This window comes from Pygoscelis adeliae, unplaced genomic scaffold (assembly GCF_000699105.1).
Source record: "Pygoscelis adeliae isolate BGI_AS28 unplaced genomic scaffold, ASM69910v1 Scaffold446, whole genome shotgun sequence".
In the NCBI taxonomy this organism is placed as follows: Eukaryota; Metazoa; Chordata; class Aves; order Sphenisciformes; family Spheniscidae; genus Pygoscelis; species Pygoscelis adeliae.
Genome location: NW_008824992.1, coordinates 395,666 through 415,269, shown reverse-complemented (window position 1 = coordinate 415,269; position 19,604 = coordinate 395,666). Strand labels below are relative to the sequence as shown.

General features: G+C 36.3%; 1 protein-coding gene across 1 annotated transcript in view; it reads right to left on the bottom strand.

Moving 5' to 3' along the window:
- Positions 1-17,762, bottom strand: part of ERCC8 (excision repair cross-complementation group 8) — a 26,938-nt gene extending 9,176 nt beyond the window's left edge. The window contains exons 1-8 of the mRNA XM_009326145.1: positions 17,671-17,762; positions 17,420-17,521; positions 12,812-12,935; positions 11,181-11,262; positions 10,472-10,540; positions 8,335-8,401; positions 5,386-5,489; positions 3,031-3,155 (exon numbers count right to left, since the gene is read on the bottom strand). Coding sequence (XP_009324420.1) covers positions 3,031-3,155; positions 5,386-5,489; positions 8,335-8,401; positions 10,472-10,540; positions 11,181-11,262; positions 12,812-12,935; positions 17,420-17,520 — 672 coding nt within the window. The 5' untranslated portion in view covers position 17,521; positions 17,671-17,762. The remainder of the gene's footprint in view (positions 1-3,030; positions 3,156-5,385; positions 5,490-8,334; positions 8,402-10,471; positions 10,541-11,180; positions 11,263-12,811; positions 12,936-17,419; positions 17,522-17,670) is intronic.
- Positions 17,763-19,604: the final 1,842 nt, after the last annotated feature.

Below are 19,604 nucleotides of genomic sequence, written 5' to 3'. Positions count from 1 at the left end.
GAAACAGGAAGAGATGAATAGGCAGTATGAAAACAGCTGAAGGACAAACAGAAGGATGGCACAAGTAAAGGGTGAAGTAAAGGGATTAGAAGAAAGAGACTCATGAAGGAGAAGCAAATAAAGGATAACTTGCTAAATTATTATGGACCAGTTAAGAGTGATAAAAAAGCCTATCTTCTAACCAAAGGTAAATCACCACTGAGAAATTCAATACTGTTCCCTATAAGGGCAGCTAGGATAGGAGCAAATGCTACATTTCTGAGACCTGGCTTGTGAGGTGTGTGGAAAGCCTTGCAAATAAAAGTAGTATAGCTTATTAGTGTCTGTACGTTGCAAGCTCTTGACAAGTCCTATACAGATAAAAATCTCACCAAAGGTTGAAAGTGGAAAGTTTCCAAACACGCTAGAAAATATTCCAGTTGGATATATCAGTCTAATTAGGACCTATCAGACATCAAAAGTGTATTCATGAGAAAATACAGAAATATATTCATTAGAACAAACTTAATTAAAACAAAGTATTAGAATTTTGACAAATAAAATATACTTTTTTTTTCATGAAGAGGGAGAAGTCCACTACAAACACCTGAAATTCATACATTATTTTATGACTTAAAAGAAGCATTTTTTCTAATAAAAATAACAGTACTTTAAATTTAAATTCATTAATACTATATAGCATTATATATAAAACATTTTTTCAAATAGTATTGTCCTACAACCTATGCTCTTAATTTCTGCTGAAAAACAGAGATTCACTTATATGTACAATGTTAGGAAAGCTCTCTGGTTAATTTTAAAGCTCCCTACCTTAAACTCATGGCCTATAGTTAAAAAAAAAAAAATCCTAAGTGTGAAATCTTTTGAGTATAAGCTAACAGATTCATAAAGTTTAGTAGGTAAATATTCTAATACAAATGTCTTGCTTTGTCAGGTTCTTGATCCATACTACATCAATTGCCGGAGTTTGAAGTTTGAGGCAAATATAAGCATCAGTCAGCATGAGCCAGGCAAGAAAGGAGACTACTTGTTGCTCTATTTTTAAAGTATGCTCTTTCATAGCGAAGAGCACTTCTGTAAGAAACGTGTAATAAAAAGGAGTCCTGAGAAAATCTCTCTCAATCATCATAAAAATGTATACAAAAAGAGTTTGATTAGCATACAAGTAGGTTGATATTTTTTCATATTGAGAGGATATTTTCATGAGGTGTGGAGCTTATATCATGTCCTTTGTGGATAATACTGCTCATTTGGTAAAGAAAGTGTTTGTAAATATTGACTGTGTTAAGTCTTGTTAATGCTAGTTGTTTTAAGAAGCATATTACCCTGCTGATAAAGAGCAGTTAAACTCCTTTACACAGCTTGTGAGCTGTAACAGCAACAATTCCCAAGCCACAACACTGCTCATAACAAAAGCATGTACAACGAAAGGGAGGAGCGGAGGCTGGGAAAAGTAAATTACATGGATATACTCAGTGTAAATGTTCCTGCTTGATAGAGGAGCAACATAAAGGAAAGGATGCTGCCAAAACAAGAACTGAAGAAAGATCTTAAAAACTGGCTTTGTCCTTTGAGCACACAGACAAACAGAAAACCTGCTTCCGTTTGATTCTTCCTATACTCAGTGAATCAGGACTTTCTATTCCTTTCTGTGATAAAGGATGTACGCAAGATGTGTACGACTCCAACATTCATTTCTCTTACTAACAAAAAAAATCCATTAGGCCCCAAATTTGGCTCATTGCTCAAGAAATTTCATATGCATGGCTTAATTTCTATACCTTTTGAAAGGTATAGAAAAAAATTATGGAGATCAAAAGAACTGGCTAGTAGGGGAAATAAAGGGACTATGGTGTGAACTTGTATTACCCGTACATACATTTATTTGTCTGCTGGTGCCTTGAAATTATTTTAAGCAATACCTCTGGGCAGCGCATGAAGAAACAGTACTCTGGACAATATAATTCTGGACTTGAAAAAGCAAGGCAGGATCAAGCTATTCTACACCAAATAAGAAAATTGTATAATAGCCTATGAAACAAGCCAATGAACTAACAGGCACAGAAAAACAAAAAACAGTGATCCAGCTGGTGATAGGATAGTGAACAAACTGTATTATCTACTTTAGCGATGGTGATTTGAAGACAGAAAGATGTCTGTATATGAAGTGTTGAGAACAAGCTGGCAAATCTGGGTAGTGTGGAGATAGAAAAGTTCTTTCATTTAAATGTCTATAAGGAATTCTTTTTGCTGTGTTCTGAAACTAAGCAGCAGAAGTAAAAGATTTCTAAGGTAGAGTAAAATTTCTTCCTTTCCTGATAGCAATGACAGACCATAATCACGATTGTCTTAAAATCCCATGGGAACTGAGTTACCTAGTATGTCCTTCTTTCAAAATAAACATAGGAAACAATTTTCTTTACTGAACAGAAAATTAAACAGGAACCTTCACCAAAAAACAAGCCATAGAAAAGACTAGAGCAGCAATACAGATTTCATTTCTGCCTCCCCCCCTTTGGTTGCAATGCAAATGTAGAGGGACAGATATTTTTAACACTGCTATATAACTCCACAAAGAAGATTCCACAAAACCACAAATAAATTGCAAGAAAGCCAGGCAGTCAATCAGTGAAACTCTTACATATGGACAATTGCCCTGTGGATAGCACGCTGACAACTAGTGTTTAAAAAAAAAAATTCTACCAACAGTCACTGCATATGAAGGTTTTCATTACTGTCTGAAGTGTTTTCAGCTATGCTCACAAATTAATGAACTTAAAGTTACCATATTCAATCGTTAAGTAGATCCAGGCTTTTTCATACTCTTTTTTTTTTTTTTTAATAATAAGTAGAAATAAAAAAGAAATCTGGAAAAAAATGCTCACAAAATCTTCTAATGATGAGATTAAGCAGCTATTTCCTTTATGAAAATGAATAAATATCCAAAGTTGTAATGACAATTGCACAAATCATAAATCTTCTAAAATTAACTGCAAGTAAAAACATAACTGAAGATCCTTGAAAACTTACTAATGTGTTTTCTCCAGTGGAGCTATTCCAGAGTCGCATCCGATCATCTGTACCAATTGTCAACAGATGAAGACCATCATTCGTATAGCGTAAACCGTTAACTCTCCCATTGTGAGCTGTGTTTGCTGTCAGGAAAAAGAGCTGGTTCAGGTTTCTACAGAAGAATTACTGTTTAGTGTACACATTTTTATTTCAATGTATAGCACTGAAAGTGCTGTTTAAATGGTAACATATCAGTAAATTAAAAATTTAACTCTTGGTTTACAAAAGCACCTGCCTGGCGACTGGTCACCAGCGGTGTTCCTCAGGGTTCAATTCTAGGGCCAGTTCTGTTCAATATATTTATCAACGATCTGGATGCAGGAGTTGAATGCACCATTAGCAAGTTTGCTGATAATACCAAACTGGGAGGTGCTGTTGACTCTCTCGAGGGACAAGATGCCTTGCAGAGGGATCTAGATAGATTGGAGCACTGGGCAATGATTAATGGCACGACATTTAACAAGTTGAAATGCTGGATGCTGCACCCGGGACCGAGTAGCGCCGGGCACAAGTACAAAGTGGGAGAGGAGTGGCTGGAGAGCAGCCCTGCAGAAAGGGATCTGGGGGTGCTGGTCGGCAGCAGGCTCAATATGGGTCAGCAGTGGGCCCTGGCAGCCAAGAGGGCAAACCACATCCTGGGGTGCACCAAACACAGTATAACCAGCCGGTCAAAAGAGGTGATTGTCCCGCTGTATTCAGCATTGGTGAGGCCTCACCTTGAGTACCGTGTGCTCAACCTAATTATGGCGCCCATAAATTAATTCACTGAAAAATGGATAAGGTATCTATCTCTGCATTGTACTGCAGTACAGAATTTAGACATACTTCTTAGACAAAAAGTGCATTTGTTTTTCAAAGATTTTATTAAAAAAAATTGTTAGCTGCATTTGGTTTAGTTCAGCTATATTTCAATATATTTAATATCCTAGTCGATTTCATTGCCATTGGATTATCAAAAAATCATCTTGAAGCTGACAGAGAAATAAGGTTGAAAAGACAGTTGTGTTTGAACAAGACAACATGTCATTCAAATGAATGTATAAAATGGCACTAATTATCCTGGGAGTTACATAGAATTTTGGTTTTCGTAAAAGAAAATTTGTCCAAATTTTTCTTTTTTTCATAAGTCTTAGATTTCTTTAGAGCATTTTCATCTCAGTAGTTTCTTGAATTTCAATGAAATTTACAATTGTCAAAACCAAACATCTATATTACCACACTACAATTTACATAGCAGAGAGCATGGTTATTAAAACAGATACTTACTGCTACTTCATATCCTCTAACTGTACATTTCAGAAAATTAGTTTGACTTTACAGAGATTTGCATGTATTTTTCTATATGCAAATTAAGTTGCACATAACAAGTCAGACAAGTGACTTTTAGCTTTAATAACTATGATTTATGCTATGCAAATCCCTTTGTTCAGAGCCATGATACACAGTTTCTGCTTTGTGATTCAATTCCAAATACTATGTATTTCTACATCAGAGCAGCGACTGTTGAAGCACTTTTTTGGCCTGCCATAATTAAATCTTTTGTACAGAATTGACCAAAATTCATGAACTATAATTTAAAGTTCAGAAGCTTCCCTTTAATTTAGTGGGGTTTTTTGGTTTTGTTTTTTCGGTTTTTTTTTAGGTACGGAAACGTGACCTGAAGAGATACATAAAAATGTTAATGTTGTCGCTAATAACAATTGATACAAGGCACCATTAATGCATTTGACTGTACTGAAATGAGTGTAATTTAGCTTCCTGTAAAATTAATCACAAATTTATACTCCGTTGTATACTTTACACAGTATAAAAAGAATATAATTGATTTTACAGCATCGCATATGAGGAAATATTCTAGAGGCTTGCACTAGAAGCAAGACTAATTTAAACAGCAAAAGGAATGCACTTTTGTGGGTTTTGTTTGTGTCGTCTTTGTTTTTAAAGGAGGGTAATTAACCACTGGAACAGCTTACAAAGTATGAAGTGATTGCTGTTTATATGAAACTTCATCTACAGCAGGAAAAAATTCTTCCGCCCATAAAACTGATGGCAAAATTTCCCATTTTAGGGGGAAAAACATTTAGAACAGATACAATAGTGTTGCCAAGAAGATGTCTCTAAGCAAGATCCCCAACCACAAACACTGTCTCTATAACCAAAGTAACTGAATAAAATTCAATGGCCTGTGTCATGCACTAGGTAAGAACTGGATTACCACTAGTCTCCTTGCTGGTCTTGGTATTCAACACATTTATGAAATATAAGAACACTTCTAGTTACATATGGATTACCACCAATTATATTCTGTATTACCTGCCTCAGAAGATGCTTTGGACTTTTCTCCATTGTGCTGATCAAGCGTAGTCAGACATCCAGATGCTCTCCTCACATCCCATAATTTTACTTTACTGTCAGCACTAAAAAAACACATTTGCATACATTAGGGAAATTGTGTGCACCCTGGTTCAATAACTGTTTTTAGCCAACCCACCTGGCACTCATCCTGGTCCAGCAACTATTCTGAACTACTCATCATGCAGTGACATTGAAGCCAACAGAATTTAATGAAAAGATTTTTAAGACAGACTTCAGACATTCATTTACATGAATTAGTAAATATAGCTGGTACTCTACAAGCACCTAAGTTCAGAGTGAATCTTTGTCTACAACATACAAACCTTACACACATATACAGACTAGGAATAAACTTGCTCATTCTTCCGTTGATTAAACTGTAGCTACTGACTCCAGCATTGTCTGTCATGGTTGTCTGGGAACTCAGGCTCTTGTTATCACAGATCTACAGTTTGACTGGTACACAAGTCGGCTACATACACGTATGCTGGATAGGTCTATACGCTCTGTTGTCACATGGTGCTATGGCAGAGAAACACTGACAGCTTGCTTCTGCAGGAACTCACTGGCTTTGTCTACGTTACCAAGGTGGCACAAGGAGGGAAAGACCAAGGCTCAGGCTGCTGTGATTCATTCTGGTTCCCAGGCTGCATGCTCAGGCTTTGCTCACACTCTATCTTTGCCAGCAACAAAAGCTATGATAACTGTTGGTACTAGGTACACGCTTCGACAGCAACATTGCAGACAATGCACTCGTATGGCACCTTGATGTGCAGCTTGATTTGAGCATTCAAGTAGCATACTCCTGTGTGCACCACAAGACTCCCAGGTATAGACAGGAGGTAAATTCACAGAAAAGACCACTTCCCGTGCGCTAAGTCACCAGTGTAGATGTATTTACTGAAACTATTTGGACAGTTCCCAGCAACTTAACTGTCCTTTTGGAGAAAACAAACAAACATACAAATATAAATCACTTTTTACCCCAGCTAAAGAAAGAAAACTGCACCTTTTCGATCTACAGCTGGAAAATATACCAAATCAAACTGCTTCTTAGATAAGCAGTCTTCTAACTGAAGTACGACTTGCTTTTTCCTGTGTGTTCTCAAGTTAGATGAGTGCATTAATATCAGGAATATATATAGTATATATCTCTCTATATATATATCTCAACTGAACAAAGCAAAACTAACTATTATTCCTTATCTGTTCTGCATCTGACAAAGCTAATGACTAATTTGTTCTTTTGTGCTCCCCCCTCCACTACAGATTGATTCTGCTAACTTCCAAGTGGTATTCCAACTGAATGTGCTGACAACACATTACTTTGCTGTAAATATTCTAAGACCATGAATAGAGATATCGCTGAGGTTTGAGCTGACTGTAAAGTGAGCAACGAACTGCTTATATTGAAATATTTTTAACAAAGGCATAGAAGGAAATTCCTTATTATAAAAGCCAACAGTTGTCCATTTTTGATGATGCAGTTCCTATTGGCTAATCTTTTCTAGCCAGTTCTAATGAGCAAGAAAGAGCTTATAATCTTCTCTAGTGCTTGAAACAGAAGTATGTGAAAGACACACAGAAAACATGTCTCTTCTCTGACCATTCCAGTCTCCTGCCAAAACTATGGAAGAGCCAAGCATCATATAAGAAATTTGAAATAACACATTTCACGTGCAAGCCACATAAAACCCAAAAATATATTTTCCCTCCCCTGAAGTGATCACAAGCAAACATACAATTGTCTTGGAAAATAGCCACATCTCCTGAAACGCAAGATTAGTCCAGATTGTCTTTTTAGCAGTACCAGTCAGTTTCTCCTCACTACATTTTCATTATCTCAGTGTTGTCAGTTCTTGCCCATACTTGTCTTAGCAGATGGCAAAACTGAGTTATGTTATTAGGAACTAGCAGTCCAACTATAGCACTGAATTAAGTAATGGAGCCATAAGAAACACGTTTAACATGCAATTGTCATAGGGCAACATGACAATATAGGTAGATGCAGTTTATAGTTATATGACTTTGAAGCAAAATGTTTCAGGAGACATCAGTAAGTCAATATTTAATAAAATTTGCTACTATTTCCATGATGGAAAAACAAGGAAACAATTTTTCATTTGCTAAAACAAACAAACAAATCAGACTGTTAGAAAAGTTCCCAACTATGTTGAGCCTTTCAGAAGCTTGGCATCAGAAGCCAAGGGTCTGTAATTCTGATATCAACTTATTCAAATTTCACTCTCAACCTATAAAACGGCCATTCCTCTCTGCAGTTCAAAAGAAAAAAACATGCCAACCATGAAACTGAGAAGTGAAATGTCACATTATAATCAAAAGCTAACATACGCAAAAGATAGGAAAACCAAGAGGATCTTTTAGACTGAAAATGGCTGGAATTTAAAAAAAAAAAAAAAAAGCAAAAAAAAAGCCCAGGAATATCAACATACAATCCATACTCACTGAATTGCTGCAGCTTGGAAAGTTATTACCCATCAGCTAAGCTACCTGCATTATGCTCTTTGACATAACTGAGCATGATTAACCAGGATGGTACTTCGAGCTAAACATGTTTTACTTTGTTATAAAACAGATTACCAATGCACACACTAATAAACAGTAAGAAGTAAGTAGCTCCATAATGCTCTACCATTTTGCTATACCTTTAAATGCAATTACTATTTCAAAATTCTGTACAAGCTTCCTATAAAATAAGCATCACTTGGATAGCTTTTCAGGCTTAATTTTTCTAGGCAAGATGTACAAACCTGTGAAGAGGTTAAAGTAAATGATGAAGATTAACTTTAAAAGTGCATTTGAATTGTAAAAAACATGCATAATGAATATATTAAATTTTACCATCAGACATTTTTAGTGCATATAACAGCCCAGTAACATCTCTACCTTGCTGTTGCCAAAACATATTCGTGACGTGGGGACCAAGACACTGCCAGTACTTCTTGCCTGTGACCTAAAAATTGCATGAAAAAGCTTATATGATTTTCTAGGAAAATATTTATACACACCATTTTATGTAAATAACTGAAAGTAAAAGCAAATACTTAGTTCTATAGGATCCACCAATCCAGAACAATAATCTAAATTGTAGTATGAATTTGAATTTTGTGAAAATATATTATTTTGGCCTAGAGGTTATTTCTCTTTCTTCCTCTTACTCCAGTGGGATTGCAGTAAGCTGAAAGTGATACATGGAGTATTACATGTGTATAACTTTTGATAAACAAAGATGGTTTTTCCTATGCAAAACACATTATAGTACAGTCACAGCTACTGAGCTCACTTTAAGTACTGTTATTAAATTTTGTGTTAGCACTGGTGTTCTCACACACAGAAGGAACTTTCTATTTGTTTTTCTTCAAATCCTTTCAAAATGTGTAACAAAAAGTATATTTACCTTAAGTACTTAAGATTAAAACTTTATTCAGCTTACCCTCAAATACTCTTGTCCTGAATTTGGGCTATTTTTTCCCATTACTTGGGAAAAAGACTTGGAAAGTTTTAAAAATGTTAGACAAATACAATAGGAAGTGTAAGGTGTCCTAAATGGAAAGACTGCAATCACGCTTTGTGTAATAATAGAAACACATTGCTGAAAAATAAACTAAGTTATACAAATACATTTTTGCTAATGCAGTTTAGAGTTATGTGAACCACCTTGTTTCTGGTACATCTTCTAGTAGCTGGTTTTCCATTACATGAAGTAATCAAAGGGCTGTAATGCCCAGGATAATGGAAAAAATCTCCATAATACAGGTACTACAGGATATACTTGGAAGGCTCAGGGCAGACACATTTATTTGGATCCATTAAGTAAACTACAGCCAAGCATTTAGTTCCATTTCAGCTGCTAGAGCTAGCCTATGTGAAAAATATTCATACCTGTTTTCAAGACACTAATGAGTGCTTCAAGTTCTATAAAGAATGATTATGTTTAGTGGAGGACATAATCTGCTTCCACTTGTGCGGATTTCAAATTTCCACTAAAATTGCACTTGAGCTAACTGTACCAGGCTGTGTACAAGGACACAGCCAGCTTGTGCCTGGGAAGTACTAACTCTTGTGTCAAAATTAAGAAGGCCTGCTGAAACCACACTGATTCTTTAGAGAGCTATTTTTGTGTCTGCACTTTCTGGTGGCTCTCAGTTCTAGAAACAGAACGTTGAGATGCCCATTGTGGCTGATTTAGTTCAGAAGGACTTTACTAGCTTAAGCTCTGCATCACACGAAAGCACCTAGGCTGCTTTTAAACTTGAGCTGGCCAGTGAAGAAATAGAGCTGCATTTGCATGTTGCTGTGTCTGCTCTACAGTGTCTAGATCAGATCTGGCTCTTGCCCTGTTGATTTGAAGCATGAAGATTAACCTTGTAATTGCCTTCACTTGAGCATGTGTGTATATACTCATACTCCAAAAAGTAAACATTAGAAAAGAGACATTAAGGGCAAATTCTCATTAAGTGCAAAAAGTAATGGATTACGCAACAATAAACCCCTGTGTTTACTGAATTAGGTAAATGCAAAGGATTAGATACCACCCTTCTATAGCAAGTAGTATCTTGCCTATTATACAGAAACTTCTAAACAAATCCATGCAAGCAGCTCCACAGGATATTTTGTTAAAAAGAGTGAAGGTTTTTTTGTTTTGGTGTTGGCTTTTTGTTGTTTTGCAGTTTTGTTGTTTTTTGTTTTTTTAAAAAGCAGCACCCCATATTGAATTTCCATGAACACAAAACCAATGCCTACACTTAACCATGTAATAAATAGTAATCACTATTGATTAGGTAATGAAAATGCCCAAACATCTGTAATAACTGTTCATTAATTAACATTTGTATTCTTCAATTCATTAGCACTAGACTAACACGCAGAAGAACCTTTTGCCACTGTGTAACTTTCACAACTGGCAATAAATAAATTAGTCATGTTACTTACAAAGAATACATTGTATACAGTGTTTCTTTACAGGACTTGTTTTACTCAAAGTAGTTATTGTTTAACATTTATGTTTCAGACTAAAAAGTACCCTGCAGAATGTGAGAACAGGATCCAGACTTCAAGTCACAGAGCTGTACTTTGGGGCTTTTGGTACCAACTGTAACAAAAGAAACAAAGACAGCTAAAAAAATCCCCAGCATTTGAGAGAACAACAACAAAAAAATCTTAGCAATGACAAAGAAATAGAAGAAAAACATTAGCTGCATAACAGTTCATTTAGTCAGAGCAATGCATTCTATTAACAGCTTTCCATTTTTAGTCCAAGTAAATTTAGCATATAACACACAAAATTTAGAAACCATGGGTAAACAGGACAGTACTTATGAAACATAAAAATTAAAAATATCTCCTCTTTAAATATTTTTTTTGCTAAACATAGTTAAATTGCATACATGTAAGCAATACACACACCCCTCTATTTACACAATTTACTATGTTTGGAGCTAATAACCTTCAAATGCTAACTTATGTAATGAAAGGTAACCTAGTTATAGCTAGGTATTTTTATCTAGAAGGAGAATTGATTGATGTATTATTTCAGAAGAACAAATGTGATATTCTCATTGACATCATCCGACTAACTGATAACATTTTATTTTATCAATGACCTTGTGTCTTATGAAAACTCAAATTATGTAAAAATAAGACAGAGAAGGGAAAAAACCCCTACTGAATATTACTTGTTTTTTACTATAACCCCAAAATACATAGGGCATTTCTGAAAAACACATACATACCTGCTATTAAACAATGCTTTGTAGCAACTGGAGACATGTGATGGCTATAGACTGTTCCCTCAAAGTGAAATACATCTGCAGGCTGATAATAAAAAAGATTAAATTAATCACAGCGTCAAGTATGTTATCAGAATGTAAATCCTCATTATTAAGTATTTTTCAAGTAACAGCTACAAATGAGACTAATACAAATATTACTGTTTACTTACTAACAATAACTCTCCTGGTTAGAAACCAGATCACGCAAACATCGCAAAGTAAGTCTGTTTCCAACACCAGAACAATTATGCCAGAGCTCAGAGATGACTCAAAAGAAAGACCAAGAAAACTGGATAATCACAAGCATGAATAGAAATTATTTAAAAATTATAAAAAATTAAAGAAGCTAGGAAGAAAAAACAGCAAGAAAAAAAACCAAGAAGGTTACAATATGGAGATAGAAGTCAACAGGAAAGAGGCACTTAGACTAAATTTAGAAGCCCCTTGTCATTCACAAACATCACATACTATCTTCAATTCCTCAAAAAAAAAATTATTAGCTCCCTTGTGAGTGTTAAAAATTAATGAAATATAACATTTGCTTTAATAATCAGTACAATTACTTTCAGGTACAATTGCTTTTGTTGTCTCATTCTAAAATACTGTATATATATAAAAAATAAAAATCTTAAAACTAAGTTGTCTGTGTTTTCAAATACACCATTTGGTGGCAGAACAGGTCGATCAATAACCTTCACATGAACACTGTGTCTTTTAAGTGATGCTCACAGAACTACCTGGAAAGTGAATTGAAATTTGCATTTACAAGAAGGTTTAGTAACTGCAAACACAGCTTTACATCTCACAAAAAAGAGGTCAAAATTTATTCTCTGTTGTGTCCCTAGGATGACAAACCTCTTATTATTTTGAAATTCTTTCATTATGCATGAACCAACATTCAAAAAGCATCAGTGTAAATTCATTACTACATGCATACTGGAAACAGGATAAGCTGCAGTCCAGAATTCATAGTTCAACAACTAAATGCGAGGATTTGTGAGTCAAAGCAACCTAAAATCCTACAGAATCTGTTTACTTTAATGAAGCCAGTTACATTGGTTAGCACTTTCTTAATGGTTTCTCTCATTCTCCATCAATTTTTAGAAGTGGTGTCTATAGTTCTTACAACACCAGAATTTTGGACCTAATGACCCTGAATGCCAAGATCACCAGTCCTTCAAAAGCGGTATTTAGGCCTTGGTTACTAAAAATAATTAGACCTGCAGTACACTACCATTACACTCAACAATCCCCGAGAATGAACTTCAGACCAGTCCTTGGTGGAAAAGTTTATACAGCATAAATTCAACTAGCTGTATTCTTGTTCACAGCAAAAGCAGAAAGGAATTGTCCCAAGGGTTCCGGGCCCTCATACAGTTTAGACATTCTGGTCTTCAGAAACAGACAGGTACACACCAAGGTATGCATGAATGCCAGAACCACATCACCCTCTGCTGCACCCACAGTTCCAACAATCAGCTGGTTTTCATCCTTTTGGATGCTTGGTCCTGTTGAGCTCTGGATGAACTACAGATGTGGAATGAATAACATGTATACAAAGAAGCCTGCAAGCTGTAGAAGTTTTCTCTTACTTGTAAAGTATTTGTATCCCATATTTTCAAGTCTTTATCAAATGAGCTGGATGTAAACATGCCAGTGTCATGAGGATACCACTGGACTGTCTCCACACTGAACCTATGTACATCAGGATGGCTCCTAAAATCAAGGAAAAGATTCCAGTTGGTTAGAGTCTTGATAATTGTCTTATAATTGTCTTGATATTTGATGACAAGTTGAAAACATAGTTTAATTTTTTTTTTTAATTTGTACTGAGGTTTTCAAGAAGAACTTCTTGTTTGATGCCTCAATTTTCAATCAACCTATGTTAATTACTTTGAAGACCCCTCATTTCAAGAAACTACAGATCATTTACCTTTTCAAAATATGGTATCTGTAGCATATCTCAAGTTAAGACACTTAGTCTGAGGCATAAAAGGCACTCGTCTTTTGAAATTTTTAAATTCTAATGTTTAAAGTTCTAATGTTTAAAGTGAGGGCCTAACACTACAGACCATTTATGCTTGTGGAATCCCACTGGCTTAGAAACGGATCTACTGAAAAATACAATCACATATACAGTTCAAAAAATTCATGATTATTAGCCAATAATTACAGCTACACAGTTATTGGGAATTCATATATACTGAAGTCACCAGATAGCAGCGGACTGAGTTACTGAGAGTTAATTATTTTTGCATTCAGAAATGAAAGAGGAAAAACAATATGAAACTTTCAACTCAACTACGCATAGTAAAAGAATGTAATATAATTAATAATACTTTAACAGTGGTGGGAAGAAGGGACACCAGAGCCAATCTCGACAGCTCCAGGATATGATTCAACTGACCAGGCTCTGAACAATACAGCTCATTTCACACACCTGCTAGGCCTCTCTCATCTGAGCTGGATCCACGTGGATTCAGCTTCAAGGCCCAAAACCATGCTCCCAGACTCAGAAGTACCATGCTGTTGTGGGTTAACCCTAGGCAGCTAAGCACCACCACAGCTGCTCACTCACTCCCCCCCCTGCAGTGATGGGGGAGAGAATCCAAATGGCAAAGGTGAGAAAACTTGTGGGTTGAGATAAAGACATTTTAATAAGTAAAAGGAAAGGAAACAAAACAAAACAACCCACAAAAAGAAGAAAAACACGTGATGCAAAAACAATCCCTCACCACAGGCTGACCGATGCCCAGCCAGACCCTGAGCAGCGGCAACCCCAGGAAAACTCCCCCCAGTTTTATTGCTGCACATGACTTTGTATGGTATGAAATATCAATACCCCTTTGGTCAATTTGGGTCAGGTGTCCCAGCTGTGTTCCCTCCCAGCCTACTTGCTGAGGCAGCAGAGTGAGGAACAGAGTGCCTTGACACTACGCAAGCACTGTTCAGCAATAGCTAAAGAATCAGTGTGTTATCAAGACTGGTCACAAATCCATAACATAGCACCATACAAGCTACTATGAAGAAAATTAACTCCATCCCAGCCAGATGCAGTACACATGCAAAAATAGTCCAACTGGCTCCATCTGCAGCTAGTGAAGGGCTCACAAGATTTCTTCACTTCAGCTCTTATCTTTGCATCGTTCTCTCAAGTGTCCTGGCCTCCAAACCAATAACTATTGCAGGGGTATCACTGTGTAAATGCAGATGCAGATCTTCTGCATAGATCTGGCACTACACCTAAGCTAATAAACCTTCCTGCTTACTTGGATTGCTAGAAAGCACAGAAGCCAGCACTGACAATACTAAGCAAGAGCTATTGAGCAACTGTTGAGCTTAGTTTAATAACTCCTGCACTGCTTATCTCTGAAGCATACCCTAGAACAGCTTGTTACTTCGCCACGGTGCTAAAAATCAACAGATTTTGTGCACTTATTCTACAGGAGGTCAAGCTAAAAATCTTCAGTACCTGCAGTGCCAGGAAATCAAGTCTGACTCAGCGTGAACTTACTCCTGCAGAGGCATTTGTAGGCATTGTGCAGAAAAATCTAAACTCATGGAACTAACTATCCTGGTACAATAAATATAAGTGCACAAGACTGGACTGTGTTCAGCACTGCACCAAATCAATCAATTCTCCCATAATCCAGAGGGCTGAGGAATGAACTAAAATACTCTTGAGTAGCTCTGCAGGAATCACCTTTGATCTGGCTAGGCTTAGTAGCGGCCACATGCCATTCAGCCTGGCTTCATGTCTCAGGGCTGTATGTTATTCCCAGCTTATTCTATACACAGTATTTTCCCCCATTACTCAGAATATCCCAACCTTTTCTACCAAAGACCAAATACAGAATTAATTCTACGGAGAGTAAGGTCACTGCCATTCATTCTTCCTAGATGGGTTTTGAGTAGAGGACACTACCTTACACACAAGCATCAGCTATATATTATCTAGAAGCTGGTACTGTTCGGTTACTCTCAGATACCAGTTTTTGCCACAGGACAGCGTGTATCATGTGAAACCACGTAAAGCTCTCTGTTCTGACTCCCAGTGGAGTTGTTTTGGTTTTTTTTTTTACAATAGTGGCCCTAGATGAGAAACACTGGGTAAATCACAGCCTACCATCAGGAATTATCTCCTCTGATGTTCTAAACTACTGCATCCTCAGCAGGCCCAGTTCAGAGTCTATTCAGAAATAGTTTCAGAGGGCCTCTACCAAGAGCTTATTCTTTAAGCAACTTCGAGACCAGAGTTGCATTGTGCCCTGCAAACTTGGAACACAGACAAGCTTTTGCAACAGGTCATTATCACATGCTTCAAAGATAAGAGCTGGATAGTCAGATGGGAATTGTTTCTTACTGGTAATTACAAATTCATTTATGATGTCAGGAACTCTGCATGAATACTATTCCAATATCTGAAGCTACATCTGTGGCTAATTAGCTACAATAAGTAATTAAAACATACTAGGAAGCTACATGAATACTGGGAATAAATAATTGAGGCAAAAAACCTACTATGGTTACTTTAAGTGATAATAATAATAAGCCTATCATTTAGAACATTGTGTCACACAAAATCAGATTCTACTAGTATGATTTATGCCTCTACTCAACTGGTAAGAAATAAAAGATGCATCTATGCAAATTAACACCTACTCAAGAAACAAACTACAGACTAACTATGCTCATAAACAGAATTTTCAAGTATGGAATATTTCTACTGACCTAACTGAAGTTAACAACGGCATGATTTTAGCACAGATTTGCCAGTTTTTATGCTGTGTCTTCTCAGCATGTATCTCTTCAGTTTGCTCTATCTGTTTCAGAATTCATTTCGGTATTGAGATTTGGGCATGCATAGTCATTACTTGTTCTTAGTTACAATTTTAATTAATTTTGTTCAAGAAGTCCCAGCCATCAACACTTACCAAATGCAGCTTATTTGCAGTAGATTCTATTCCTACCCATTTGTTTTGACGCAAGTTCTATTACCCTTTTTCTTTCTTATGGTCTAAGTTACCATTTAGGCCTTTTATTGTTACAAATCTGTTCTGTTCTTGTTGATCTTACTTATGAAGCTCTTAGACCTCAAATAATTGGAAGACTGGGAAAAAATAAGGGGAAAATGTAGCTACTAATCTTCTACACAGTAGGATATATCTTATTATGAGCCTCAGATAAAGTCCTAATCTACTAGATAACCTTACTATGCAAACACAAGGAAAAAACAGCTTTTGCTAGAAGACTTAATGCCCATAATGGACAAATTTATACTGCCTGCAGGGAAAGTCTGACATATCAGTAAAGGCTCTGAGTCTTTACATAGACTACACAGTATGGTAGTACCCTGTTCTTCAGAAAAATATGTCCCATTTTTATCAGTAACACATCTGTCTTCATTCAAACATGTTCTTACAAAGTTCTGTATCAATTACTTCCGTAACTGGTGAACTTGAAATAGCTATTAGTTAAACTGGGAGCAGGGAGAGGGGCAATAAAACCAACAACTGCAAATCTGTATTAGATTTTTTTCCAATCAGATGAACAGGGTTGTGCAAAGATTATTTTCCTTTTGCTTAGACACATAATTATTCGAAGAGATATATATTACATGTATTTGGGGGATACAAGGAATATTTCTACAACAGTCTGAAAATCCTTTCTCATAGTTACTGGCATAGAGTCAGCAAATTTCAACATGAGACAATAAGAAAACTCACAGGTGAGGAACTGTGACCTGGAAGATGGTTGGGTTTTTTTTTTTTTGTCTTTTTTCTAGTGTTAAAATATGAGATTGGAGTACTAACTAACTTTTTTGTGGGTTCTACAGGAACACAAGCCTCTACCTTAGTTTCCATGATTACAATTAACACCCTCCATTTTAACTTCCGAACTGTCAAAGATCTACTCAAACAGTACCAGAGAGTCATTGTACATATTTTCTAACTGTTAGAGTAGACAAATAAAGAGAAAACAATTAGCTCCTGCTACTTAGTAAATCACATAAATAATAACAAAGTTTCTTGCTTATTTTTTGCATGCCAAAAACCATAATGTATCATGCTAGCCTTCAAAAATTTCTGGCACTACTTTCTACAGTCCTACAAATAAGAACACAAATTAATTTGTGAGTTTAATGCTAGTCACACAAGAGACATCATCATGAACTTTTAATAGAATTTTTGAGTACCTACCTTCCCACAGAACAAAGTGCTTTACATGTGTAACTTGGTTTTCTGCTCAAGTTTTCAAGGTCATAAAGTACAATAACACCATCTGATCCACCGGATAACATGCTGAAAGTGTTAATAAAGCATACAAGTTACAACACTCATGATCTCAATATGCTCAATATAATTGAGTGTTCAACAAGAAACTAAATCCATAGTACCAAAACACAGTGAAGGTCTCATATACATTTTTACCAACTAAAGTATATACTTACTATCTTCCCTCAACAGGCTCAATATCAAGGGTGTTGATACCACTCCTATGTATTCTTTCCACATCTCTGTCTTTATTTAATTCCAAACTTAGAACCCTTAAAACAACAACAAAAAAGAAAAAGAGAGATATGAACAGTAAGAACAGAATTGTAGAATGTTACTATGTAGCTCTGAACAGCTCAAACTGTAGTTTCACGCTTCCTCAATGCATTTAAACCATCACCGTTATTTTTTGCAAGACTTGCAGACACGATACAGGGCTGGAAATAAGTCCTGTGAAGTTGGCAGAAAAAATATTTTATTCTTTATGTTGTTTGGAAGGTAAGAGAGAGAGAAATAATTATGTAAAATAGGCTCAAAGAAATAGCAAAACTACATTTAGGGTCAATATATGAAACAAAAACCAGAATGTAATTTTAAAATACTGAGCAAAAGAAACATTAAGAAGTAGTTGTGGTAGTCACAACAAATATTAGTTACTTTGAAGCTTCATCATGTACTGTCCTTCCAAGCTTCATCCTACTTGGAACTACGGACACCTAGTGGATAGATGCATTTAGTTTAACAGATTACAATATTTCCTTTAAGGAAACAATGTTTGTGTGTTATGCTTTCTATAACATTAAATAAAAACTATGCTATCCACATGAGATGAAGCTTCCACTTCTGAGCTGCAAGTAGTGTCTTGTACTACTTTGTAGTAGTCTGTATCTTTAAATATGCTAATATTACCTAGTTAAAAAAAAAAACGAGACAGATTCTGCTTCCTTAAACCACACAACCTGATATAAAATTAGCCTTACAAGATGATCAGTACTTCCTACAGCACTGTTTTGTAAAAACCATTATCAACAAAAACGTAACTAAGTAGATAACTGAAAAGCTGTAAGGCAGAGTGCCGCTACTCAGCTTCAGCTTGAGTGGCAAAACTCGACGTGAGAAACTTAGGCTGTTACAGGCAGACCCCCAACAGCATGTCTGTAGGCATGCTTCAAAAGCAGCATGTCATTTAAGCTCTTTTAAAAGATGTGAAATATAATTATGCAAGAAGTCACCTAGAGTAAGAATTCTGACATATACAAGATACCTAGTTTAAAACTTTTGAGCTCAAGATTGAATTTTAGTGAAGCAATAAATTCCCCTTAAGAAAATGTTTTAAAATATGAGTTTAAAATGTAGTTATAAATACAACCTACCGAATACTATAGATAATTTCTTCTTAAAGGCAAAATTAAAATGTTTAGGAAGGGAAATGTTAGGTAGACAGTTGTCCAAGTAACGTAAATTCTGCCCACTCTTAACACTGTCGGCTACACAAGTGCTGAGGGCGCAGAAAGGATGTAATTGTGCTGTCAAAACGCACCCGGAGCTTCCTGAATCACCAAAATTTAATTTCAAACAGACTCTTTTTACAATGATAAGCTGCATCATTGTATGGGTAAATCACCAACACAAATCCTTCCTGACAGAGTTGTGTGAACAACTGAACTGAGGTTGGCTTTACTGGATTTATCTTGAAATACAGCTGCAAAACTGATTCTCTGATAATGAACAAATATTATCACATTACAACCGTTAGCAGGAATATTAATAAGCCTCTCTATGCAGTCACCACTTTCCACAAAAGCTGTTAGGAACCTAATAAACCCCCGGTATCTGATTCCTTTGCAACCTGCCAACAGGCCAAGTTTTGGAAGGAGGGAGGACGAACCGATGCGGGCACACAAGCATCACACAGATCTTGTTTCTCCACAAAGCGGAGCATAGCCGCACGCAAATTGAAACATCTGGTGAAACCCTTAAGACAGCAACGGCAGTAATGCTAAGGTACAGTTTACTGCCCTGTGCCCACTCAGCCCACCCCAGGGCTGCTAATCCACACACGCAACCAAAAAAATCCCCACGGGAAACTCCGAGACGAGGCACGGCAGAC